The sequence below is a fragment of the Panulirus ornatus genome, chromosome 51 (genome assembly GCF_036320965.1).
Source record: "Panulirus ornatus isolate Po-2019 chromosome 51, ASM3632096v1, whole genome shotgun sequence".
Classification (NCBI taxonomy): Eukaryota; Metazoa; Arthropoda; class Malacostraca; order Decapoda; family Palinuridae; genus Panulirus; species Panulirus ornatus.
In genome coordinates this window covers 4,367,495-4,390,000 of record NC_092274.1, presented here as the reverse complement: position 1 = coordinate 4,390,000, position 22,506 = coordinate 4,367,495, and the positions used below count along the sequence as shown (strand labels likewise).

Here is a 22,506-nt window from a genome sequence, read left to right as displayed (position 1 = left end):
AGGGTCGTACCGTCATGCCTGAGGGTCGTACCGTCATGCCTGAGGGTCGTTAGGTCACGTCTCCAAAGTTCATGGCCTGACCAGTGTGGCCGCGGGGTCAACGCCGACAATATAACGACCTCGTGTTGTGAGGTGACCACGTGCGGGTACTCTCCTGACCCACACACACACACATGACGAGGTCATAATACAGGAGGGGTGTTGACATTTCACATCTCCAGTCCCACTGAGGAACAACTCCCGGAAGTCACAGATACTTCATCCAATCAGCGAAATCAGAGGCAATCACCACCAGCGGGGTGTCACAGTCTGATTGTCGTAACTATCGTCCTACCTACTTCAGCAACCAACCCCATAAGAGAGGATGAACACCTGGGTTGACTGTGGACCGCCCGTCACAACCAGGATTCGAACCCGGCGAGTGAGTCACGGTCGTCTACCTGTCAACTCGCCCTTCACACACCACGCATGACGCTGCTGACTTTTTCATTGATGGAGGACAATATACTTTTTAATAGGGACAATAACGAGACTCCAGCACGCTACATAACATTACATGGGTTTACGAAGAAGAATGGCTGACGTTACTTGCGACATTTAAATATATACAAAAAAAAGGCCTCAAAAGGTCTTTACGAAGCCTTTTAACTAGGACATTTACGATAAAAATAATGTATAAACATTCCCTCTCTCTCTCTCTCTCTCTCTCTCTCTCTCTCTCTCTCTCTCTCTCTCTCTCTCTATGTATATATATATATATATATATATATATATATATATATATATATATATATATATATATATATATATATATATGTCAGTGCGAGTCAGGTGTATCTTTATGAGGCTCACTGCAGCGCTCAGGAAGCTGGCCACGTCCATCCATCGGCGTCACAGGTCATAAAGTGTTGTGGTGTCACCTCCCCCTCACCCACAACACAGCTGACCATCACGTCCAGACAATCAACTCCACGATAGACGTAGAGCGGGTTGACCGCTGGCGCAAAACAGGATCTCAACCAGTCTTGTTCCCCGTTATCCAAACCACCCCCCCACCCCCCGTCCTCCTCCTCCTTGGGGCTCTGAAGGACGAAGGTTTAAACACACACACACACACACACACACACACACACACACACACACACACACACACACACACACATGCAGCAAGTGTTAAGCTTAAAGATTTTTACCACTGTGAAGGAAACACTTTCAGTGCGAAAAGGTGATTGGCAGCAACAAGAAGGGGGGGGGGGGATATCTGCTGACCCTCTGTTGACCTGTTCCCACTGGCGGGTAAAAGTTGAGGATGACCTGACCTAAATGTGACCCCGAATCCGTAACTACCATGACCTGTGATTGATGAGTGATCAGGACGTGTACCTGACCTGTGGAACTACACGACCCCCCCCCCCCCCTGACCCTTAAGCAGGACGGTACAGCCCTTGAACACGATCGTACGGCCCTTGAAGACTACAGTACGACCCGTGAAGGGATAGCGTTTGACCTGACCCTCAAAGGGTCGTGCTCCAGGGTGGTGTCATGTTTTACCTGACAAATACAACTTTTACGTGTGGTAACTGTGAGAGGCAGTATTCCACCCTCCCTTACTGCCTCGCTCCACACACTTCAATGACTCGTCTCTCTCATACACCCCCCCCCCCCAAACCCCCACCACCTTCCCCTGAACATGCATGCGAACAACTCACTTAAGAAATCTCTGGGGAAACCGGATTCTCACATCGCTCACTGACATACTTGACGAACTGGACACAAGAATAGTATGGGTACAATCAGTACACACAGCTATCTAGGAAGGAGTCTGGCTGCTGCATCTGTGGAAAAAATTCCTGCAGAACTAAGGCGACGCTACTTGCAGTAGCAGGGAGATGTGGCCTCCTTTGGTGTGCGTTGTCTGACGAGACTTTACTCCCAGTGACACTGCCTCGCCGGATGGTGTAACACTCGCGGCCTAACCTAAAGCAGGCGGAGTCCGGTAGTGAAGCACATTAGAATCACATATTCAGTCATTTTTTTTTTTCGAATTCAATTCGACGTAAAGGGATCTGAAATATCGAGCGTGGATTCGAACCCTCGCCCTCACTTCATTCCCAGTCACGGCTGCAGCCAATGATCGTCTGCAGTGCTTGGTAAGTGTGTGTTTTCTATGTCTCTCGAAGCACGAGAAGCCCCTGGGGGTATATACTGTGAGGGACGTTTCAAGATGCATTTTGAAAATTTGAACCCTTGTTATTTTTTTTCTTAGTAAACAAATCCTTCGTTTTTACAGCTTATATTCTGGTCAAAATATGAAGGAAAAACTCCCTATATAGAGTGACAACAAGCACCTACATTCAGAAAATGGGAGTAAACAAACAAGTAATTAGTGTTTTTACATGAACGTACGACTGAGAGAGCAGGAGCTTACCCTGCAGGACCACAGTTACCATGGTTCACGTTCCAGTGTACATCACGAACATGGGATGTAAACATTGAATCATTCGTCCTTGGTGGGTCATGTACAGAGTCAACATGTGTTGTGTACCTGGAGAAACATGAGTGCGTTCTTGTGAGTGAGTGTGACGATATAATGATGTGTGAGAGAGGTCTCCCAACCACCCATCTATCCTCGCCACAGACAGACGGTGCCAAATAGCCTCTGTCTACACCTGTCTGTCTGTCCGTCTAAGTCAAGATGGAACGTCTCCTCAGGTTCCTGGCCAAGTGTCTCAAGTTTTCATGGTAAGTGCAAAGATTCTCGTTCCTGAACCTTAAATACATTTCATATAGCCTTGAAAAATATCTCACGATATTTTTCATAATGTCTTACTATTTCCTCTATCTCTCTATTTCGTTTGATATTCTATTTGTATTACTGAAATTCCTTTAAGTCTGTATTCCAAAAAGTTGTTTTTCATATGTTCCTTTAAGAATATATATATATATATATATATATATATATATATATATATATATATATATATATATATATATATATATTGTCAGTATATGTACTAACAGAGTAGTCGATAACGGCCAAATACCTTTTAAAAGTTCCTTTAAAAATGTCAAGGTGTTTGGACAGAGTCACCTGTCCACATGACAAAGCTGTAAGGTAAGTTTATCGATGACAACGTGACAACATATGAGAGCAGATGACGTTCATATTGTAACACAGGATGACATACGACATGACTACGATCACATACGTAGGATCTTGTAGGACTGCACGTGTCCTACAAGATCCTACGATGGGAAACTACACGAGGAACGGCCTATTAATTCTGACTTCTGGAAACTCCTGCAAGTAGGATCAGCCAAGGACGGAGGGCTGAGGAGTTCCTTCAGCATCCTTCAGCCATGACCCAAGGACTCACGTGCCTACAATACACAGGGTTCGAACCCGGTGCTGTCGCGTGATGGGGTCGCACTGACCTTCCCTCAACCAGGAGAGGTGAAGGGGAGACGTTAGGCTAAAAAAAAAATAGTCTCCGACAGAGACAGAGAGACAGAGAGACACAGTAGCGTCCCCCACCCTTGTAAGACAGGAAGGGAACGTCCTTGGTGTTGCCTCCCCACACGACCCTCACAGGACCCGTGCAGTGTCCTACAAGATCCTCCACCTACAGACGAAAAGGAAATCTGTATAGTAACAGCAGAGGTGGTCCTTACTGGCCCTCTTCTGTTGTCCCTGTATGTGTGTGTGTGTGTGTGTGTGTGTGTGTGTGTGTGTGTGTGTGTACTCGTATATCATCAGCTATAACAATAAACATCTAGTTAGATAGAGAAGATTAACACACCTGTCAGGCCGGTGTATCAGGTGCACACACACACACACACACACACACACACCTCACCTATCCACAAACTCGTTTTCTTTTTCAATCTCAAACAAGTGGTTCACCACGTCGAGGGACAACCTCGTCCCGGGGGTACAATGGGCCGCTCTGTCGTCCACTGTGTCGTGTTGCCGCAACGATGAAGGCCACAACGACACTCCTGACGACCGGAGTTAATTAGTTAGTTGGCGGAAGCGACTCTGATCCCGGAGGAATTTGACTTTTGTGATGACGTATTGGAGGCCAGTGAGTGGGTGGGAGGGTACATACGCCCGTATTGCCCCGAGCGATAAGGGCGGGATGTCCCGCACGCACGCACGCAAGAGCCGACCTTATGCTCATCGCATCAACGAACAGTTAGCTTCCTCAGTAATTACGGGGGGGGGGGGTTTAAAACCCCAGGTGATGTGTGTAGAGGTGGGCGCTTCAAGGTCGTATTCTGCACACCCTGAACACCTACACTTAACCCTTAGATGACCGACGACTTAACCCTTTGATTACGACGACTTAACCCTTTGATGACGACGACTTAACCCTTTGATTACGACGACTTAACCCTTAGATGACGACGACTTAACCCTTTGATTATGACGACTTAACCCTTTGATGACGACGACTTAACCCTTTGATGACGACGACTTAACCCTTTGATTACGACGACTTAACCCTTAGATGACGACGACTTAACCCTTTGATTATGACGACTTAACCCTTTGATGACGACGACTTAACCCTTAGATGATGACGACTTAACCCTTTGATTACGACGACTTAACCCTTTGATGACGACGACTTAACCCTTTGATTACGACGACTTAACCCTTAGATGACGACGACTTAACCCTTTGATTATGACGACTTAACCCTTTGATGACGACGACTTAACCCTTAGATGATGACGACTTAACCCTTTGATGACAACGACTTAACCCTTAGATGACGACGACTTAACCCTTTGATGACGACGACTTAACCCTTTGATGACGACGACTTAACCCTTTCAGTACCATTACCGCCCTACCTACCGCTTCTCCCACACGGTGGTGAGGACGTGTCTGGCCCACTCTGCTGACGCATGTCGTGGCCCGCGAAACAGAGCGGGAGGGATACAAGAGCTCAAGTCAACCATGGAAATAAAAAAAGAAAATGTTCACCATGGAATGTCAAACACCCAGATTAGAAAGCACTACTCCACAACCCGCTCTGTTCCCTATCAAGTCAGTTCAGTGCTGTGTTAGGTCACCGTAATTCAGGGGGTCAGGTCACCACAGGAGGGGGTTAATTCACCAGAGAGAGAGAGAGAGAGAGAGAGAGAGAGAGAGAGAGAGAGAGAGAGAGAGAGAGAGAGAGAGAGAGAGAGAGAGTTATGAGACACCATAATTAAGGAACTAATTCACCATTCTCAATGATCGTGAGTCGGCATACTCAAGGTATATAAGTCATTCACATAAGGTAATTAATCCTTTCACCTGATGCTAATAGACTGTGTTCAAAGGGTTTAACTTTCTGGAACCAAAGGGTTTAACTACCGCCACCTGAGATCCAACACCTGACAACTCTCTCGTTAACAACTGTTGTGAATGTGAGCGAGACAGCAAGCACCAGGTTAGATGGCAACCACAACTACTTTTTTTCATTAGTGAACCCGTTTTCTTCCAAGACAGCGGTCCAATTCTCCATGAAGAAAAAAACTGTCGTTGGGTCTTCAACCATGCACGCAGCTCGACCCAGTGGTCAATTTCCACTGCAGGAAGCGTCAATTGAGAAGTTCCAGTGGCGAGAGATGGCATTACCGTTAAACACATCCTCGTTCGTCACTGGAAACAGCCCGTTAACAAACAAGTATCTGTTAGAAACAGACGTGGCCCTTCTAAAAACAACGACTCATATTAACAGAGGACAGACCCAAAGTTCACCACCTGGAACACTCGGTACGTCAACCTGGACGAGGTCTGGAATGTACGAGACCAACCAGCATCACAGACATCAGGTCTGGAAGAGTTCCAGCGGACACGGAGGCAGAGCCTTACCATCACTGGGCCTGGAAGGGGTTCCAGTGGGCGGCTTGAGGCACCATGGCGAGTCCCGTTACGTCATGGGAGATACAGTCGGTGGAAGCAGGGGCCCCCCATCACATCCTTGAGTCTTGATGACAGGCTTATCCCACACGTCCGCTGGAAGCACGTACACCCACACTGGAACAGGTCGGCGGAAAGGGGAACGCCTTCTGCATCCAGCGAGGCCAGCTGGAAGCATTCAGTCTGGAAACACATCAAGGAAAGGAAGGGTGCGTGTGTGTGTGTGTGTGTGTATGTGTGTGTGTGTGGGTGTATGTGTATGTGTATGTGTGTGTGTGTGTGTGTGTGTGTGTGTGTGCAAGGCATCACCATAATGCAAGTAACAGAACGTACCATAACCTTCAACAAGAGTGGTACACTGTACCATACTCATTATCGGGAGTGGTAGACCACGGCGCCCAAGTCATTGCCACACACACACACACACACACACACACACACACACACACACACACACACACACCTCGCTGGTCTACCACAAAGTTCGAGAAACAAATCCAAGCAACTCAGTGACCAGACGAAAGCAAGGCCCCTCCAGACATTCCCCCATATAATGATCAACTTCCAATTATTAACCAGTAAATGAGAACACACGAACATCCCACCATGGCGCAGCGGTTTGCGCAGCGTTCCACCAATCTCCCGGGCCTGGGTTCGAGTTCCTTCTGGTGAAGGCACATGTTAGAACAGCGTGCCTTCAACTTGTGATAATTAATCCGAAATTCCGAGGAATAACTTGCTGACTATAATCATAATCCATCACACATCACAAACCTTCAAAATATCGAAATTTTTCGACACGTAATTTATTCATATATTCTACTGGATGTCCATAGCCTTCGTACCAATGAGTAACACATACATTTTAATTGAAATAAATGAATTCACGAATCAGTTTTCGAGGTACACTTTTATTGGCCAAGCAGCACTGATTATGACAGATCAAAATGGCCAGCGTTCACATAAATCTCATGATGGCGTCCGTCGAGACTATGATCAAGATACGAGAGGAAATAACAGCAGCCACACACACGAGGGACGACAGCTTTTTGCATCAGCCACAGAAACAGTCAGGGCAACACCAACACACGTAGCAATAGGCAAGTTCCTCGCTCCATTAACACACACACACACACACACACACACACAATGCTGTTCTTACTGACACATTCTACCAAAGGCGAAGATTGTGAATGCATTTAGCCATTTAACAATAGCATCTGTATATCAATTTTGCCACCAACAAAGACGGACGTATTGCATTGCTCTGTTATCTAAAGACGTCGTTTTTTATTCCAGTTTAAGGTCAGTAAGTTAATAATGATATTAAGATAATTTTTTTTCGAGTTTTTATTTTCTATTTTGACATCTGGCCAGGAAAAAGAAAAAAAAAATGGCTAAAAGAATGGATGTATCATAATTCTTTTAATCTGACTTTTGCTTAAGACACTCCTACCATTAGAAATACCCATACAGATATATCAATCAAGCTGTTCATACCATACATGAGGCCAACACTAGAATACGCTTCTCAGGTATGGTCAACACAGCTAAAGATGCACAAAAAAAAAACTAAGAGAGAAGGTCCAGAGGAGGACAATAAAGATGGCATCAAAATTTACGAAAGAAGAGCAACAGGGAAACACTAGATGACTTAAATTTACCCATTATCGAAGAGAAAAGAGTCATGGGTGACATGATCTCAACATCTTAAGCTTTCAAAAAGAAAGACAAAAAGACACAGGCGATGAACAGTTCCTCCACCGACGTAAGGATACAACAACGAGACGAAACGACATGAAACTAAGACGAAACGACATGAAACTAAGACGAAACGACATGAAACTAAGCAAGAAACTTGTTTAGACAAATGTAAGTCATTACCATCACAATATAAGCGTGGCGGACGAATGGAACAGAATGACTGACGACATGGTTAATGCAGCCACCATACATAAGAAGGGCATTAGCAGAAAATGTTCAAGAGATGGGGCCCCCACGAGTGTAGAACTCCCTCACTCCTGCAGTTGAAACAGGTAATCACACACACACACACACACACACAAACAAACACACACACATACACACACACACACACACACACACACACACACACACACACACATACACACACACAAACACACACACACACACACACACACACACACACACACACACACACACATTGTTCCATAGCACCGTATTTGATTGGTCCGTCAAGGCAGTCGTTGAAGGAGCGAGATTGTCAACACTGATCGTGTCAACAGCGGCGTCCCTTAAGGTTCTCTCATATCACCATCCCTATTTCCTACAATATCACACACACACACACACACACACACACACACACACACACACACACATCTACATCAATTTCCTAGACAAATCCTGACATATTTTCTTGTCAGCCTTACAAGGGAGGACCACACCCTCAGAGCATACTATCAATCGTGGGGCGTCAAGCGGAGGTCAGAGGTCAATGGTGCAGATAAGGGCCGTGTATCTGGATCACACACACACACGCACACACACAGTGCGTGAGAGGCCGGGTCGACAGCTTCGCCAATGAAATCTAAACCTGTTTCACCATCAGATATCCCCGGGCACCACTGAGGCGTCTGTTGCGCAATGCGCATCACAGCCTATTGCACATGAAGCCACTGAAATCCTCTTGCGCAAACGCTCATTGGCTCTGCATCATGTAATACCTGGCACAAGTTGGTATTATTATTATTATTATTATTATTTCAAAAGATCCTTTTTAGTTTTTTTCCTGCAAGGTTCGATCGCTTGGGGTCGTATCATGATGAGGGAGGGTCGTTGTTAACAGTGGGAGTGGTGCTGACATCATGGGGTCACTGCCACCACTGGCGCATCTAGGGTATGGCAGGTAGGGCAGGTGCCCTGGCCGTCACTCAACAGGTTAGGTTCTTGACATATGTTTCCCGATTCACATTTATAACGGCTTGGGTTTCGTAAGATGAAAAAGAAACTCGCCTACTTTTCAACTATAGTAATATTTTGCTATTACCAGTTGCATTACCGCTTCTACGTTACAATTTTCATCAAATAAGTCTTCAACTTAAAGTCTTTAAGAGTTTATATGACTTTAAGTTTGGCCTCACTCTCCAACAGTTTATAATTACACTGTATATATTCGTATATACATCCACAGTATGTACATTTTTAGTCAAGCCAGGGGCGCAATTTCAGTGCTTGCCATAGGCGCTATTTCCCCCAGATACGACCCTGACTGCCAGGGTCGTAACACCACAGGGAGGTCGTACCGTCACCGCAGCACACGTGGTACCAGGTGAGGGTCGTACCTGCATGACGTGTGGGAGGGTCAGGACGACCCAGCCACGTCGGGCGTCATGAATGGATGGCGTCAGATGACACCAGCTGACCTCCAAGTGAAAGTTGCTTTGGTACCAGCGAGGGAGGGAGGGAGTTTGGAGCATGGATGGAGGGAAGAAGGGAGGGATACCTAGTGCCTGATGGAGGGAGGACGGAAGGGAGGGAACCGTGGCATCTAGAGGGAGGGAAGGTGGTGTTTAACAAAGAGGGAGATGGTGTTGGTTGAGGGAAGACGGTAATGTAATGAGAGGGTCGATGACCATAAGGCAATTAGAGAGAGAGAGAGAGAGAGAGAGAGAGAGAGAGAGAGAGAGAGAGAGAGAGAGAGAGAGAGAGAGAGAGAGTTACCCATCTGTACATACAGGGATGGAGCTCTCCATTCTTAGCAGTTTTAAATTCTCCAACATTGTTGGCTTCCTCTTCGCTTAGCTTAGGCCATCAGAGTACATAACACTGATGCCGAAATGTGGAAACTCATATAGAGTTGCGGCAATATTCCTCCCAAAATACATTACGAGAACAGATTAGTTACCCCTACAACATACTGGTAACGTTTTCTGTTAGTATTCTCCACGTAGGTCGTTTTCTGTAAATTCCAAAGGACCCGACCAAAAAAAATGGGGGAGCAGAATAGTATCCCCAGCTATACAGCAATAGATTGTCATCTGTAAGAGTTTATTGACCTGTATTTCACGTCTTTAATTCAAATCCTTCAACGAAAATGGACTGAGTCAGGTTACAACTGCAGACAAAACATGGTCATTTTTGTTTTAAGAAATAAGCTAAAAAAAAAAAAAAAAAAAAACACACATTTCACTTCTGGAAAAAACCCAGCAGTACATCAACCTGGTCAAATCAGCTTCTGTCACGCCTAAATAAACCCGGGTCGGACGAGCTGAACAGTGGGCGACGCATTTCAGAATTTCCATGAATAACTCCGCCATGTCGCTCGTCCCTGACATTCAGCACGAGCGGGGAGAGAGAGAGAGAGAGAGAGAGAGAGAGAGAGAGAGAGAGAGAGAGAGAGAGAGAGAGAGAGAGAGAGAGAGAGACCTGGGGGGGGGCCGCCTCTCCCTCGCCACGGCCTACCCCCCCCCCCCCCTGCCTGGTGTAGTGTGGACCACCACAGGATTAATGTGTGTGGTAGAGGACCTACTGCCACACCGCCACACTGAAAGTCATACCCTTGACCACAACGGTACGACCCTAGGAGCACGAAGGTACGATCGTAGATTACAACGGTACGACCCTTGTTCACGACGGTACGAGCCTAGATTACGACGGTACGACCCTCGATTACGACGGTACGACCCTAGGAACACGACGGTACGACCCTAAATTACGACGGTACGACCCTAGGAACACGACGGTACGAGCCTAGTAGCACGACGGCACGACTCTAAAGCACGACGGCACGACCCTAGAGCACGAAGGTACGACACTAGAGCACGAAAGTACGACTCTTGGGCGTGGCGGCCCATGACCTCTGACCTGCCAATACTACAATTATTGTTGTTGTTGTTGTTGTTGTTGTTGTTGTTGTTAACGCGTTAAGCATGTTGTAGTAGATCAGTGAGATTCCTCGTAGTGTGGTGTGGGCCAGACAGACACACGAGCTTCAGAGAACATAATCATAACAAAATGTGTTACACAGAAACCCTGGCGAGTGTTGTGGATGACGTTACAGCAAACTGTAGCGTATCCTTCCTTCTGTATCCTCACGTAATGGAGAGTAATATGTGACCACAACGTTCTCAGGTTCAGAGTAAGATTATCCGTCTTATCTAGAGACTAATAATTATCAGAAGAATCCAGTAATTCTGTGTCAATATACTTCTATTTCACTACATTTTATCAACACATCGTTTAGCATGGTGAGAAAGTCACCTTCACCGCCCAACGCCCCGTCATGAAGTAAACATGAAGCAGATCAAAGATCTTAAGTCATTTACAAACACCTGTAAACCATGATATTTACATTTACCTTATATACACATAAGTTATAATTTGAACCTCCAATCATTAAGCACTCCCGAAACCCACCACTTACAACTATACGCGGGTTTTTCCCTGACTAATATGCAAATATATGCAAGCAGGTGACCTCCAAAATGTAAACAAGTCGCCAAATCCACATACGATTCCCTGGGTGTAAATATAAACTTTTTATCACACAAAGTTCCCGGAGACGAGTATATGCTCATACTATGACACACACACACACACACACACACACACACAATACGAGTGCAAAACTCTCTCCCCGTAACACACATATAGTAACCAAGCTATATAACCAAGACAATATATATATATATATATATATATATATATATATATATATATATATATATATATATATATATATATATATATATATATATATATTGCATGAAGCTTTATAACCTTTGGTATATCTTTACATATGCAAAAGTCACATGATGAATCTGGTCCTCAAATGTCAGGGTGATGGAGAAAATGTCAAAACATGTGGAAGGAAAAAATGTCTTGAAGGATTCGAACCATCAGCCAAGGGTTCAGGGAGTCAACCTTGATGCCAAGGTTGTGGGTTGCCCTCTTTACAACCCTTGGGTGCAAGCATCTTACAAAAAGTATTTCTAATAAATGATCCACAACACCACTTTTTCTACAAACACATGCTAACAACCACATACAGAACACAAACACAAACATAATGATAAAATAATAGGTTCTAATTCTCACAAGCAATGTATATATATTAACTCGAGTATAATCATATAAATGTAAGTACAAGATAACGATTAATTCAACTTGAACTAATAGTAATAACTCTAATAGCCTATTTTATAAATAACCACCAATACACCGGGAATATACCAAACTCATATGTAATAATAATAATAATAATAATAATAATAATAATAATAATAATAATAATAATAATAATAATAGTAATAATAATAATGATGATAATAATAATAATAATAACTTTATTAATAATGGCAACAGACTAGACAAACATGTACAAAATGTTATAAAAAACTATACTTTTTGAAACCAAGTTGGCTCGATACTTACATAGGCGTTGAAATTTCCCACATAAAAATATCTGATATATACATGTCTATCTCTCTATCTATGGATTCTGTAACTGCCCTGTGTAAAATACATTGAAACCACAGTCCCCTAACCACAATCAAGCCCTACAGACGCTGTGTACAATATTACTTCAATTCCCTTTCTCTCATGCACGCCCCACATCTTCTCATCTACAATTCCGCTTCACCCTTATCCATGTCTCCTCCACTTCTGACAGGCCTATCCTTTTAATCTGCCTCTCCTCACCCATCCTCTGTATGTCCAAACCAATTTCAATACACTTTCTTCAGCTCCCTCAATCATACTCATTCTTATCACAACACCTCCTCCCTTACCCTATCATATCTTCCTCGATCAACCCTCCCTAAACCACACATTGCACTCAAACATCTTTTCAACACGTCTTTCCTCCTCACGGAAGGTGCCCTCTCTCTCTCTACACACACATTCCTTGAAGAACACAAGAACTTACTCAGCCTCTCTCTCTCTCTCTCTCTCTCTCTCTCTCTCTCTCTCTCTCTCTCTCTCTCTCTCTCTCTCTCCAGTTAAAATGTGCACCTTTACCTTTATTCATATCAAATATCAACTTTTTCCTCTCGCACACACACACACACACCCACACACATTCTCAAACTTAAGACATCAACTTCTGTAACCTCTCGCTCGGGTCTGCCAACAACATCGTGTCATCAGCAAACAGCAATTGACTTGCTTCCCAGGCCCCTTCCCCCAACCCCACCCCATCCCGAAAAGGCAGCAGACCTACCCCTCTCTACATGACCTTCGCAATGAATTCCCTCATCATCCTATCCATAAACAGATTAAATAGCCATGTCATAGACCTTTCTTCACCCTGAACAAGTCACCGTCCTCTTGCTATTCGCTAATACGCCTTACAAGATCTTTACCGGCCAAACAAACCATCTTATCACTATTTAAAGACCTTAAGAACATGAGTACGACCCTTAGTTGTAATGGCCTGGTCTTTGGCCTATCTCTCACATATAACGTCAAAGGCAAAAGCTATCATATCCTTGGGTCATATCGCTGAGTTCAAGGGGCAAATACAAGTGGCATTACAATACCATACACTCATAAAGTGATAAGTAAATTAAAGCTAAGTCCTCCATAGTAACATCCGTTCTCTCTAAATACCTTGGGGCCCCTCCGTTTTCTGTGAAAATGATTGCTCTTTACAGGGCCTCTGACGTTTATGACAGCATAATACGATATTCCTTGATAGTCAAGGCATTATCATTCGTCACAATAGTTGTAAGATTTAAGATGAATGTCCAAAAATAACGAATCTATTACTGGAAGATCTGTCTAGGCTACAAATCCCGCCATCTACCTCCAACTACGCACGTCCGCGCCTCGTTCCAGCCCGTGGAGTCAAAAACCGTAACATTGCCGGGCGTATGCTCTTTTGTATGACAAATTTGGACTATTTCTCGATCAAATCACACGAAATTCTTCGACTTATAAGAAACTATGGGATTAATAGTGACCTTTGCGATTCCCAAAATGGTTTAAGAGGACATGGTACAGATGGAGGTAAAAATAAGAGGGTTGGGAGCGCGTGCAGTACGACAGTGTCGGCGGGCGCGTGTAGCGCCAGACAGGGACGTGTTTGTTTACATCGCGTCAGTGGCCGGTTCAGCAGCGGTTGTTACAGGTTGAGTGTTCATTCTCGGTTGACGGTTTACTCTATTAGTGCTTTCCTCGTAACGAAACCACCGATAATATATAGTACAACGAAGGATTTCATAAATGGTTTCAATCAAACAGTGATCTATCTAATGAAGTAATTAAGATGATTTTAAATAGCCGTCCTCCAGTCCTAGATATGTTCGGGCATGTCACAGCCCCAAAGGAGCAGTTCGAGATTAGGAACTTCACATGGTGTTAAGAAAACCAAACCAAAAAAACATTTACGACGAGGACGGTAGACCTGTGCGCCCGGGGAGCTGGCAGGAGCGACCTGAGGATCGCACGGGGGACCACAGTCATCTGACAACTGCATGGTTAAGATGGGGCTGTACGGAGACTAGCACATCACACCATCCCACACATTCCTCACCCCACGGGCGTGCTCTCACCTTCCTCCTCTCCCCTGTGACCTCTGACCTGACCTTCCTGGACTCACGAGGATGCGTGTGAGGGAAGGCAAGAGCTCTGGGGAGGGCGGTGGAGGCCAGAGCTCGGCGGGTGGTGGAGGAGGGGTGTCGGCCATCACCAAGTTGTCAACATTGGACTACCTTGTTACGAAGATGAGGCGCCACGTGAGAGCATCATCCGCAGACTCCAGCAGCCCCGCCAGGCCCACAGTGTAAGTGAACTTACGGTGTCCATGATGCAAATTATTAAGCGATATCGTTTGACAGCTGACCTTTTTGACCTCACTTCAAACAGCGGAGAGATGACCTCTTTCAAACCTCACTTCAAGAACGCCTGATTCTTTAAGTAAACGCTTCCGGAGAAATATATCTCAAAGAATCGACATAATATGTAACTTATGTACAAAAACTTTAGAAATGGTTATTGTAAACAATTAGGATATCTACTCCTGTGAAAAATGCCAAAACAGTAGACTCGTTCAAGAACACTACATGATTATTATCATAACGACAGGTTAGTGTCGGTAATCAGTAATCAGATTAGACAAAAATAGAGAAAATTACCCATTCCCCTAACAGTTAACCCCACTACAAGCTGTAGCAGATCTGTTACCTGCTGAATGTCTCCATGTTTAAAGTAAGAGTGAATATAGAACATTTAAATCACACTTTATACGAAGTAAAACATGTGTGAGAAAATTTAAAAGATCTAACAAAAAACTAGAAAGATAAATAAGCAGTTTAAAGTTCTCTCCAATATTATCACAATGACTGACCTGAACCTTCTTTCTTTTCGATGCTCGTGTAGAATGTTCTTCAACGCATGCTGTAGTTCCCTCCTTCTCCAGCCTAGAACAGAAGAACAAATGTCTTTTAGAAGAAATCTTATGTACGGAAAAATGGCATGACACCTCGTATGGAAGTGTTGCTCATATGGGTCAAGTTTACGTGTGATGATGTAGGCATTTCGAACGAAGAGACTGCCACCATTAGCTGAGGGGAAGGTCAGGAGGCATACTGACATCGGACTGGCATATAAGTGTCATGTAACACATCGCCAGAACTACTAGCTTGTGATGCATACAGCTAGGGCCGGAGGGAAGATATGTTGAGGAGTTAAGGTCGAAGTAATTCTGTTATACTGGACACTGTGGACATATTGAGGGCAAGATAACATATGTGTAGTGATTGTACTGCAATGAGAGAGAGAGAGAGAGAGAGAGAGAGAGAGAGAGAGAGAGAGAGAGAGAGGTGTACCACATCAATGAATACTACCTGTGCTACATATGGCCCACAATTCTCCCAAAAACCATTATGAATTAAGCTTATGTATCGACGAGCGGACCAACAAGGCTCCTTCTCCAAATATCATCACTACTCGTGGAACATCCTGAGTCGTTATCTTCTATAGACATCATTTCTCCCTGGGGTGAGGGGAGAAAGTGTACGGCACACCTACGTCCGCTGGGAGGAGACGGGGAATCCTCCCCTCCTATAGTATTACTCTCTAAATTAACAGAAAAAAAGTCTGCTAGGACCTTTTGAAAGGTCCTCGGTAACAGCAGGAGTTCTTCACACGAGTACGTCCTGGGGTAATCATTACTGTATAATAATAAGATATCTACCAACTCTGTGAATCTAGAACGACCTTGGAGAAAAAAAAATGTATATTGTTCTTATATATACATAATGTTACGACGGCCTCAAACCGTCATGGGACTCAAACACAAGACGAGTGTGATAGGAAGCGAACCACAAGTCATTTACGAACAATTCTTTAATCTATTTTAATGACAAGATATTTAACGTTTTCTGGAGAGAGAGAGAGAGAGAGAGAGAGAGAGAGAGAGAGAGAGAGAGAGAGAGAGAGAGAGAGAGAGAGAGCTGTGCTGGGAACAGAAAGTGTGGACACGCGACCTTTACCACGTATGATTCGGTCATCACGTAATGCAACATAGTGGGGAAGGGGAGGAGGGGGGTCAGAGGTCAGGAGTGGGGGGGGGGGGGGGTGTTGTTGAAAGATCAACCCACCTCCCTCCCTCCCTCACCACCTCACAACTCCGTTACATACAACCGCTAGGGACAACATGCCTTCCTCGTGTTGCATCATCGCGTTCTCGTACTGAAGTTGTATTTCACATTCGGATGAGGTGCAGGTGATGGCTGGAGAGAGAGAGAGAGAGAGAGAGAGAGAGAGAGAGAGAGAGAGAGAGAGAGAGAGAGAGAGAGAGAGCTGGAGGTGTGATTACAAGCCGCCCTAAAAGGTGGTTTAAACGGAGCTAAGAATGATCTCGTGTGTCGATCTCAGCACCTTGTACGAGCAGCCACTACTGTGTGGTGGGCAGAGGCGTGGGCCAGCCGTGGGGTGAGTCTGGGACGACCCAGAGTCGTGTGCATGTCGCTGAGGTCGGGGCTACAGGTCAGTGACTGCAGCGGAGGAGATGGATGGGACGCCCTTGGAGGTCGTACGGTGGCAATCGGCCTGACGGAAGGTCATAGGGAAAGGGCGCCGCTTCCGTCAGGAGCCCCGCAATCCCCCTCCCACAGACACACTGGTCTTCGCCAGGTCTCTGGGAACCTGACGGTGGAAGAAGGTAGCTAGGGGAACGATACTCCATTACTGTCATCATGTGTACGACGAGAACACTGGCCTCGCTTTCCCCCCCACACGCCAGGTGGGGCTGGTGTACAACCTGCAGCTTTCTTCCGCGTTACCTTGGCAATGTGATTAAATACAGCTTAACTAAGGTGCGCCTTCACTCTCTCTCTCTCTCTCTCTCTCTCTCTCTCTCTCTCTCTCTCTCTCTCTCTCTCTCTCTCTCTCTCTCTCTCTCTCATGTTATTGGTTATTCAGAGCCTCATAATGAAGCCCCGGGGACTTGTGCTAACGATCAAACCCACACAACCTATTACGAGAACCATGAGACTCGTGTTCTTTAAAGAGGCAAAATATTCAGAACGACTAATAATCCCCTCACTTAATCTTCCTCCAGACAACGCCTATGTATAACTGACTCCACCCAAGACTCACTATAACGATCATATATAACCACTTACTCCGTCTTATAGAAATCTTATAATATACACACATTCGTCTTGCCTCTCCGCTTACCCCATATTCCCTCCTCCTCCTCCACAACAATAGGAAGCATCAGTACAAGTGATTACTAACTGCGTGTTATGGTTTGGGTATAAGCCCAATGCCGCGTCCAGGATTCGAACCCATGCGGGCCCAATGTTGACTCAATAAGCAACTACACCACGGAGGGCCCGTGCAGGCGAGCAGATTCTGGGTGCGTTGCTCTTCATACTCTAGTATCTAGAGTGTGTGCAGTCTCCCAAAATGGCCCGTAGAAGCGGTAATCTGTCTCCCACAACGTTCCATCTGGTGCTCTGTGTCCACCCGACAGCTGTCGTATACTCGTGGTGTACCTAACTACACCTAATTGTTGGCTAATACAGTATACACGGAGGGTGGCTCAGTCGCATGGAGTCTCTCTCTCTCTCTCTCTCTCTCTCTCTCTCTCTGGGAAGCCACGAAGAATGTCAACATCACGAGAGAACAGGGTGTGTCTAACTGACACACGAAGGAGAGTTACCTCCAAGAATACCTTCTCCCCTTATAGACTTGATAAACAATGAAGGGCCATTTGGTCAAGTAATTACAGGAGGCCTTTTATACATATGGTACTGGACCAAACGAGCCTTCAATTGCTGTGTGGGTTATTACGTCGGGAGGGCTGCTTACCCTATAGGCAAATACGAAACGCACACGTTTACACTTGATTCTATCCAGTACCAGTAACGCACCCTTCATATTCAACCCCATCCACCCCTCACACTCAAGTCACATCCACCTTCAGCGACCGACGCACCCATGACGTTAAGTCCTGGCAACCCTTACCAACGCCCCCTTCACCCCCTGGGGCAACCCTGTGTGTGGGATGTGCCACTCAGGCCTTACGCAGATCTGCCTCTGTGTAGGTAGCTTTCACTCACACACACCTACCCGGGCCACGTTACCACTCAACCAACGTATTGTTCTCCTTGTGTGTGTGTGTGTGTGTGTGTGTTTTGTGTACGTTTATAGATTCTATCATTCCTCTGTATTGTTCACAGACACAAGTAAACCTTTTTTTCTTCTTTCACTGGTTGTGAAAGAAGTTTGTAAGTCTTAGACTTAAGGTCCAATAGCACCCCAGCGTTGGGGAGAAAGGGTTCAATAGCTTCCCAGTATTGGGGAGAAAGGGTTCAGTAGCTCCCCGGTGTTGGGGAGAAAGGGTTCAGTAGCTCCCCGGTGCTGGGGAGAAAGGGTTCAGTAGCTCCCCGGTGTTGGGGAGAAAGGGTTCAGTAGCTCCCCGGTGCTGGGGAGAAAGGGTTCAGTAGCTCCCCGGTGCTGGGGAGAAAGGGTTCAGTAGCTCCCCGGTGTTGGGGAGAAAGGGTTCAGTAGCTCCCCGGTGCTGGGGAGAAAGGGTTCAGTAGCTCCCCGGTGTTGGGGAGAAAGGGTTCAGTAGCTCCCCGGTGCTGGGGAGAAAGGGTTCAGTAGCTCCCCGGTGCTGGGGAGAAAGGGTTCAGTAGCTCCCCGGTGCTGGGGAGAAAGGGTTCAGTAGCTCCCCGGTGCTGGGAAGAAAGGGTTCAGTAGCTCCCCGGTGCTGGGGAGAAAGGGTTCAGTAGCTCCCCGGTGCTGGGGAGAAAGGGTTCAGTAGCTCCCCGGTGCTGGGGAGAAAGGGTTCAGTAGCTCCCCGGTGCTGGGGAGAAAGGGTTCAGTAGCTCCCCGGTGCTGGGGAGAAAGGGTTCAGTAGCTCCCCGGTGCTGGGGAGAAAGGGTTCAGTAGCTCCCCGGTGCTGGGGAGAAAGGGTTCAGTAGCTCCCCGGTGCTGGGGAGAAAGGGTTCAGTAGCTCCCCGGTGCTGGGGAGAAAGGGTTCAGTAGCTCCCCGGTGCTGGGGAGAAAGGGTTCAGTAGCTCCCCGGTGCTGGGGAGAAAGGGTTCAGTAGCTCCCCGGTGCTGGGGAGAAAGGGTTCAGTAGCTCCCCGGTGCTGGGGAGAAAGGGTTCAGTAGCTCCCCGGTGCTGGGGAGAAAGGGTTCAGTAGCTCCCCGGTGCTGGGGAGAAAGGGTTCAGTAGCTCCCCGGTGCTGGGGAGAAAGGGTTCAGTAGCTCCCCGGTGCTGGGGAGAAAGGGTTCAGTAGCTCCCCGGTGCTGGGGAGAAAGGGTTCAGTAGCTCCCCGGTGCTGGGGAGAAAGGGTTCAGTAGCTCCCCGGTGCTGGGGAGAAAGGGTTCAGTAGCTCCCCGGTGCTGGGGAGAAAGGGTTCAGTAGCTCCCCGGTGCTGGGGAGAAAGGGTTCAGTAGCTCCCCGGTGCTGGGGAGAAAGGGTTCAGTAGCTCCCCGGTGCTGGGGAGAAAGGGTTCAGTAGCTCCCCGGTGCTGGGGAGAAAGGGTTCAGTAGCTCCCCGGTGCTGGGGAGAAAGGGTTCAGTAGCTCCCCGGTGCTGGGGAGAAAGGGTTCAGTAGCTCCCCGGTGCTGGGGAGAAAGGGTTCAGTAGTTCCCCGGTGCTGGGGAGAAAGCAGCGCCTCCCCAACAAATTGGGTCACGAACATGTTTTCTTTTTTTCCCTGGTTGCTTGCGAAAGAAAAACTTGAGCAAAAAAAAAAAAACTGATATGAGATATACAAACTCGTTTTGAGAGAGAGAGAGAGAGAGAGAGAGAGAGAGAGAGAGAGAGAGAGAGAGAGAGAGAGAGAGAGAGAGAGAGAGAGAGAGAGAGCATATCCTCTTAAGTACCTTTTTTTGTCAGTTACAGTACGGAGGAAGCGCCCTTCTGTCCTTTTTGTGGCAATAATCCAACAATCATACCGTAACGAGCAACAAAGCGCTACACCACAGCCAAGGAATGCTCCATCATCATAGCTAGCTCGGCTGGAGAACCACAGGCATATCCCACAGCAAGAAACTAGACGCTATGTTACCACGACTGGCTTGGTTAGGGTAACACAGCATCCTAAAAATAATGCGATTGCTGGCTAGGCTAAAGCAACGTAGAATATTGCACAGCATAGCACCAGAAGCTGTGTTACCATGGCTGGCTCAGTCAGATTAACACAGCACTGTCACAGCAAGACACCAGATGCTATGTTGCCATCGCTGGCTCGGCTAGAGTCTAACCTGCCATTAACATTCAAATTGGACAAGATGATTCAATAGAGAGCAAGAAAGTGACTTACCCATCCGTCAGGTGATTTGAGAGAGAGTCACGTATGGTCGAGTTTACCCACATTACCGTCCAGTGTTCTCGCTTTTATGGCTGCTTTGTGGACAAGCAACTTCCAGCACTTTAAGCCACCCACCCCCACCGCGTCTTCATGGCTTGCCTATATAAGCAGTACTTACGAATCTCGTTTTCTCTTTGCTTCCCCCCCCCCCCCCCCAAGTATTATCAATTCTTTTTTTGTCTTGCAATACCTGGGTATCAGAAAACATGACATCACGAGACACTGGAGGATAACTGCGGTTTCTAGACAAAGCGTGTTGCATGCTGGCCGGTTTCTTCGCCTCTTTGCAAAACCCTTGAAGTTAAAGTATATATATATATATATATATATATATATATATATATATATATATATATATATATATATCCACACACTTAATTTCTATAATGAAAATGGTCAGTCATATGACTTGGTAGTTAAGGATGCTGTGGCCAGTATGTACTTAAACAACTACTACTACAATTATATAACTAAACACAACATCAATAATAATAATAATAATAATAATAATAATAATAATTCACGATTTGCTGAACTATCGACATTAACTTTACATAGAAAGCTACAGAACACAGACAGGGAGAAGAGGATGTTGAACAGACGATCGATACAAAGACACTGGGGTCCACAATGGTACAAATGGGGCTGTTCATGTCGTTCTTGGGCTCATTGTAGTTGTGGTGCCGAACTGCAGCTCAAGGGAAGAGGGATATCTGGTGGTGTGAGGTGACGGTGGCGGGGATGGTGCAGTAGTTTCTTCCCGAACTTCCATATAAGGTCTAGATGAGCAGTGACTGTAGTCTTGCTAGGTTGGGCTGCCTGGGGATCAAACCCAACCGCAAATCTTACTAGCTTTTCTTACTATTTGCAGGAAAAAAGGTTACAATCCCCCAAGACTGATGGACTAACACGAGGCCACACATCCACAGGCCTTCGGATAAGGCACTTGTCTACCACCACAACCAAGCAGTCTTTGAACTGCACTTAAAAGAAGAAAGAAACAATCAGCCAATGACAAAGACCTGACTCTCCCGTCATCTTCGAAGTATCAAAACCAAAATAGCTGAAACTAGGACGCTACTCATCCCTTAGCTTGTAAGAATGAAAGCTAAATAGCTGAAACAAAGACAACCTCAATAATCCGTTAACTTTTGGATATGAAAGCTATGTGGTCGACAAGAAGAACGCAGTTACTGAACAGCCCTCTGGACCGAGATGAGACAGGACTCATAAAACCCAACACCTAACTGTTCCTCATTGTGGAAGCAAGGCGGGTACACCATAAACTTGATGAGTCTTTGGATATGAAAGCTGAACGAAGACTCAACAAAGTAATCTTTAATTCGAGAGGAGATTCTTCTTTTGTGTCCAGTTCACTCAAAGGCCACACATGGCTGGAGCTGAGCCGTAGACCACCAATCTCCACCGGCTTGATGATAGATCAGCCAGACGCATCGACAAATCTCGAACTCCAAGAAACCCAGAGGAGCTGCAAGCTTTCCTTCGTGTCTTGCAGACAACGACCAAAATCCCCAATTCCCACGCGAGATTTTTGACTCTCTGGCACACACAGTACGAGTTGAGTGAGATGCCTTGACATGTTTTTTGCCTCAAGTGAATATTTCAGGTCAGAATAGCGGGTTCTGCAACCAGTTTTTTCCTCTAACAATTTTTTTTTTCCTCTCCTTGCTTGGAGAAAGAGGTTCGACACGTTTCTTTATCCCCCTAGGGATCTAACATGATTTCTTCTTCTGTTCGTAGAACGGGAT

The 22,506-nt window shown here is 46.0% G+C and overlaps 1 protein-coding gene across 2 annotated transcripts in view; it reads left to right on the top strand.

Annotated features, from left to right (window-relative positions):
- The window catches only part of mwh (multiple wing hairs), an 86,925-nt gene that overhangs the window by 20,335 nt on the left and 44,084 nt on the right, over nucleotides 1-22,506 (top strand). The window contains exon 2 of one of the 2 annotated variants that reach the window (XM_071691864.1): nucleotides 2,291-2,742. In XM_071691864.1, coding sequence (XP_071547965.1) covers nucleotides 2,696-2,742 — 47 coding nt within the window. In that variant the 5' untranslated portion in view covers nucleotides 2,291-2,695. Of the gene's footprint in view, nucleotides 1-2,290; nucleotides 2,743-13,990; nucleotides 14,685-22,506 lie in introns of those variants that run through there. The other variant, XM_071691862.1, reaches the window with a different exon arrangement.